This window comes from Gavialis gangeticus, unplaced genomic scaffold (assembly GCF_001723915.1).
Source record: "Gavialis gangeticus isolate Ggan-Ray unplaced genomic scaffold, GavGan_comp1, whole genome shotgun sequence".
NCBI lineage: Eukaryota > Metazoa > Chordata > Crocodylia > Gavialidae > Gavialis > Gavialis gangeticus.
In genome coordinates, this window is record NW_017729018.1 from 8,929,414 (window position 1) to 8,935,456 (window position 6,043).

At 50.2% G+C, this 6,043-nt stretch overlaps 1 protein-coding gene across 3 annotated transcripts in view; it reads right to left on the minus strand.

The window, feature by feature from the left end:
- The window catches only part of SH3GL1 (SH3 domain containing GRB2 like 1, endophilin A2), a 56,080-nt gene that overhangs the window by 4,944 nt on the left and 45,093 nt on the right, over positions 1–6,043 (minus strand). For all 3 annotated transcript variants that reach the window (XM_019513403.1, XM_019513405.1, XM_019513406.1), the window contains exons 5-7: positions 3,991–4,124; positions 2,756–2,914; positions 2,128–2,231 (exon numbers count right to left, since the gene is read on the minus strand). In XM_019513403.1, the coding sequence (XP_019368948.1) occupies positions 2,128–2,231; positions 2,756–2,914; positions 3,991–4,124 (397 nt within the window). The remainder of the gene's footprint in view (positions 1–2,127; positions 2,232–2,755; positions 2,915–3,990; positions 4,125–6,043) is intronic.

Sequence of the window (6,043 nt, forward strand, 5' to 3'; positions counted from 1 at the left end):
CCCCCCCCCCCCCCCCCCCCCCAAGCAGAGGTCTGCTTCTGCTTCACAGAAGCCCTCCTAGGTCCCCACGGACAGTGAGCCCTGTACTCGGGCTCTCTGCAGTCCCACTGACTCTCTGGCCAGCAGGGGCCACTGCTGCAGCAGCCTGTGTTCTCCAATTTCTACAATCCTTCCAACTCTGGCCCAGGTTTAATTTAAACCAGAGCCTGTGTTTGCTTGTCGATTCCCATCCACGACGGAGGAATGAGCACAGAGCAGAGTTAGCAAGCCACCCAGAGAACAGGAAACTGCTTTATTGACACCAGGAACACACATGCTGAAAAGAGGACAGGGGCAGGCATAACCTGAAGGCCCCCATCTCCCCGCGGTGGAGCTTGGAGGAGGCGGCAGAGCAGCAGGAAGAGGGAAAAAGTCAGGCATGGGCATTATATGATCCTGTCCTCCAGCAATTTTAACAGCAGTTTCACGGGGCTGGACATCTTGGCATCAACCTTGGGCTGCTCAGACATCCCCCAGAGGGTGCCACACAGCTTTTCAGGGGGTGAATGCTGCAAGGGGCCCAGCAGGCAGCTCGACAAGGCTCTAGGGTTTTAGCTCCTATGCAGGGCACAGGAAATACTAAGCACCTCAAAGCACTTCCTCATTTTAACACATGGGGAAACTGAGGCATGTACTGGAATATGAATTGTCCAGCATCACCCTGAAGGCAGTAACAGCCTCACACCCAAGTCCCAGTCTGCCCAGTGAGCAACAGGTAATCCAGCTATCAGTCATAACACAAGAGAATTGTTAAGCTGCATCCAGGGTCTCTCCCCACGGCAGGACAGGGCAGTTCTTTGCAGCACAGGACCTGGCCCAGTCTAAGCAATGTGAGAACTGGGACTTCCCTTAACTCACCCGAGAGCCTTCCACAGCTCAGCAGCCCATACCAGCAGTGAGCCATTTCCCCTTCCCATAGGCTTGAGCCTGTGTTTAACTCCATCCCATTTCCTTTGGGGCAGCTCTGATCCCTCTCCCCTTGGCGTTTGCCTGCCTTCTCAAACTGGGGGCAGATCTAGTCCTTTCATTTGCTTTGTGAGTCAGTCTCTCCAGTGGAGGAACAGCCCAGTCAGTGTTCCCAAAACAGCTAGAAGTAGCTGAAATATAAAGGGACAAAACTTAGCGCCACGTTTCAAAGGGCAGCAAGGATTTGGTTGGAGCACAAGGAAAATTACATGCTGTGTGGAGGGGGTGGAGGCAAACTTAGCAGGGGGTTATTAAGTTGGTTGCTGTCTGCAGAGCTGCATGCCCAGTACTGATCCCAAGTAACACAAGCTCTCACTGCTAAACACACAAGGGTAGTCCTCGGCCCCAGCCAGGATTTCTCCCTGCCCAAGAACACAGTCCCTCAGACAAGGCTTCTCTTCTGCTCCTCCGAGCCAGGCGCTGATCTGTGTTCCATTTGTGGGAGCGAGCAATGCGTTTCATTTTTAATACTGCAAGGGACATGTGGGAGTCATGTTTGCAGCCGTTTGCTAGGATACCCAAATGTAAACAGAGCAGGAGTTAGCATCTGCAGGAGTGTGCAGATGCAGCGGAAAAATCCACCGCATCTGCTCCACTGCGCCCTGAGAGTGTGCTTTATCCCAACACGATGTTTTAAGTCTATTAAATATTACCTCCCTACACCCTCCAAATTTCTTCCTCTGTCTCTTCCACTTGCTTGCCCCATCCTTAAATACATAAGCTCTGCAGGCACCTTTCCAGCTTGCCTATTCGACCAGCAAGCAGCATAAAGGATTCCTGCCTGGTGCTTTTGGGTGCTGCTGTAATAAATGGATCTAGGTATTCATGGATCAATCAGGATGCCAGGCAGCTGAGTCAAAGGGTGCTAGGATGATGCTGTGTGACCCTTTTGATACCAGAGGAAGCAGAACTTGAGACGGGATCAACTCAGAAGTGGTAACAACTTTATGGATACACCTTCCACCTCCAACTGACCTACAGGGATGCAGTCACAGATGATGATAAAGCTACCTGAAAAGGGGCTTGCACTAGGGAGTAATTTCCCAGGAGCCAAGCACATACTGGCACAAGGCTTCCCAGCAGGTCAGTACCAGGGCCTGTAACTACTCCAGGAGGCCTCACCTGCGCTTAAGCTTGTCCGTGAGCTCGTCCAGGATCTGCACTGCCTGCCTGTGGTAGTCCAGCTGGGCTTCCACCAGGGCTGAGAGCTGGCTCACTTGCTCAATCTGCAAGAATTGCAATGTGCAGTGAGCAAGTAGGGCAGGACAAGCCTTCACAGCACAAGAGTTTGGGTGCCAGGAAGCCCTGCGGAAAGCACTTGGCATTTATATTTGGGTCAGGCGCAAGAGGCCAGTCTTTGCCAAGGCATGGAGCACAGTGTCTGCAACTTGCCACCTCTGGGGAGACAGATTCATGCCTTTCTGAATGCCTGCGATTCATGTCACCCACATCCTGGCCACTCAGACTCTGAGCAGCTTCAGGCCAATGAAATAATCGGTGTCTCCTCAGAGCTAAGGGTTGGGTTGGTAGGGATGGGCTGCGGGACATTTCCAAAGCTGCCTGGTAAAGGCCCAGCACTGGAATAACAGGAAGTGCTGCACAATAATTATAGGGATAGATGGGCAGGATCAGCTCTACTAAGTGCTAGAACAGCAGCCAGCCCTACCCCAGAAGGGAAACCCCCTCGCCCCCCTCCAGATGCTGCATTCCCTGTGGAAGTCCAAGCTCCTTTGCCCCAGGGCACACTCACGTCAGTCTCTAGGAGGTTGTGCATACTTGTCTCGGCTACTTCCTTTGACTCCTCAAATTTCTCCATGGCCTGTCGCAGTTCCTCATCCGGGATCTTTCCCTGACGTTTTTTCTTATAGTCAAAGTCCAGACGCCTGCCCTCCAGCTTCTTCAGATGGTGCTGAGGAAAGACCGGCAGTGATAGGTAAAAAAACCCCAAAAAACCCCAAGACCCACAAGCCAGAGGTGCCCAAACATCTCCCAAACAGAAGGCCACCATGGCAACAGTCCAAAAGCACAAAGAGAGCGGGTCAGGACCGAGGTTCAATGGCAGGGTTGAGTGGACAGTGGAGATCCAGTTTAGCAGAGGACTAGTCCTAGGATTCTGGAGTCATCTTTACTACTTCAAAACAGTCATAAAGCAATTGGCAAGAGGATACATTTTTCTCCACGTTCTGGTCACAACCTGGAGGGGAACCAAACTGCTGCACGTAGCACAGGGCTGGTTTCCATAAATCAATTTGAGAAGAATGTGTGGCTGGCCCCCTGCCTTCAGCTAGGCTGTCAGGGGCCTTTGAGAGAGAACCATTCGGGTGCAAGCCCTTGGCTTGGTGCAACTATTAAGACTGCAACCTTCTCAGGACACAGATTGATCTGTAGGGGATTTACACCATCTGAAGGTGCTCAGGGAATATACACTATAGCTAGCTTGGGAGCTGCATCTCTTCAGCAAAGAGGGCTGCTCTGACAGGAGACCCGTGTGGGAAGGAGGAAGCTGCTGGGGTTTTCCAGAGGATACAGATGTGAGCAAGAGAGAAACTGGCACACCCTGCATCCCAAACCCATGAATCTCAGATGTTGGGACTATGGAGCAGGGATTGTTGATATCTGCATAAGGCAATCCAATGCTCTGACATCCCAGGGACCTCCAGTGCAGAGCTCCAAGTACCACCAGCTCTGGGTCACAGGAAGCCAAGAGACCACGTGGAAGGTAGCAAGGAATGCAAGTGAACCTTGAAACACTTCCAAGAAAAATCCTGCCTTGTGCCCTGGTTAAGCAGCAGCAGCAACAGCAGCCGCGGCTGAACAGACTGGGACAATATGCTAGTGGCTGAGAGGACAAGTTGAGAAAGCAGGTACAACACAGTGTAACAACAGGTACTGTGCAAGTCCACCAGGACTCCCACAAAGACACTGGACAGGAGCACCTGCTCTAAAGAGCTCAGAGAGAGTGTGCAAGCGTATCTTGGTGGTTACCTGGATCTCTTTGAGGTCTTTGTCACACAGGTTCTGAAGGGGGTCGACAAAGTTTTGTTTGACTTCAATATCCAGCGAGTCCTTCACCTCAGCCAACCGCTTCATAGATTCACCAGCATCAAGAAGTGCATCACCTTCAAGTGAGAGAAGGAAGGGGAGGAAGAGGGTGACAGAAAAACAAGCCAGTTAAAACAACGCTGGAGTCCGTGGCAGCTGCATGCAGGGCCATTCTGCCGAGACACTCAGCATGCGCCGGCCCCATGTTACAGATCAGAACAACTGCACAGTCCTGATAGGAGCAACCGGAGGAGCATGGTGGAGAGGGGCCCAACCTAGTGGACTTAGCAGGGTTGGCGGGGGCTGAGATTTGGTGGTCCGCACTTCTATTGTCGCAGCTGCGGACTTGGGCCTAATCCCTTGGTGCTTCAGTTTATACATCTGAAAAATACGGATAATCGCTACTGAGTTCAGAGGAAGAAAGGCACCAGGAAACAGTGCCTATATGAAATGGCTGAGTTCTCTGATGGAAGGCATTACAGAAATGAGAAAACAAATCTCCAGACAGTCTTAGTATTAGGCTTGCAGCATTTTGGATTCTTACTGTAAAAGTCATTCTCCAGATGCTGGCAGCAACCCAGGCGATTTTATTTGTGTTTAGCCTGTTAAAGTAGACTTTATTACCCCTTCAAACTAAAGGTCTAATAAAAGTTGTAGTCTTTAATGCTACAATGCCCCATCGTTTCAGTTCTCTCTCCAGCTCTCACCACAACTGCACTGAAGCCAGACAGGCTAGTAGTGGAAGCATCCTTATTCATAAATAACCTTTTTTAAATTCCAAGTGGAAGCTTTATGAATTAATACGCTATTCCTACACCCCGTTTGCATTCTGCTGGGGAATATAAAAGTGGAATTGACCATAAAGTGAAATTACAAAGCTAAGTTTGTTAACTCAGAAAGAAAAAAAACCCACGAGTCAAAAGTAAGTTTTTAAGAAGTTCTTTTCATGTTAATAACCCCAGAGATATTGCACCAAAGGGAAAATATGGTATTAAAAAGGCACCATTATAAACCTAGCAGTGTTCCTTTAAGGAGAGAACCATGTCCAGTGTGGTCCTCAAAAAAAGTCTCCTCCTGCTTATTCTTTTACAGGCTGAACTGAACCACAGCAATCATTCCTCCAGGCTACGAGAGATCCAGGGCTCCAAACCGGCCAGAGGAATCCCATGAGACAGCCCCTGCTCCCACAAGTATCTATAGCCCTTTAATTTTCCAGGGCAAGAAAGGCTGTGCTCCATGCTATAAAGCGATCAACCAGCTGCAACAGTATTGAATCCAGTCACGTGGGGAAGCTGCAGTGTTTGGGTGGATTAATATTTCTGTCATCAAATGCTTTTCCCCCCTCCCTCCCTTTCCCCCCCACTACTCCACAAGTCACACATGGTTTGTTTCATGGTAATGAGGCATTACCACACGGAAAGATTTCTTGGCTGTGGCCTCTTTGCTTTCCTCCTGCCGAAAACTGCACAGCAGGACTTCCTCATCTCTCCCCCCACAGCCCAGTTTCCATGACAAGTCTGCTCAGTTTGAGTTAAAAAGGTACTTTCTAGACCTACATTCCTACCAAGGTCCAATTAAAGAAAAAGATGATCTATGAAGCAATGCACTGGGCAGGACCTCAGGAGATCTGCACTCTGCTCCCTGCTCTGCCATATGCTTGGGGTGACTGTGGGCATCACTTTCTACCCCTCAGTGCCCTACTGGAAAAATGGAGATAGCACCTTGCCCCAGAGGCATGCTGTGAGCATGCGTTAACTGTCAAATGCAAGACATCTAGATCAAGCAGTGGTGGGGGCCACAATGAATCGCATCAGCTCTAGCAAGGATGCTGCACTCCCTCCAATCATTTGAGACAGCCTCTCCCATCCCACCCACAAGCAACACACCTGCAAACACGGCCTAACCCTACCTGGTGCCAAGAGCTTCCTGCTTTGGGAGCACAGGCACTTACACCATACAAGTTCAGGCCCTGAACTAGAACTTGGGCAGATATACA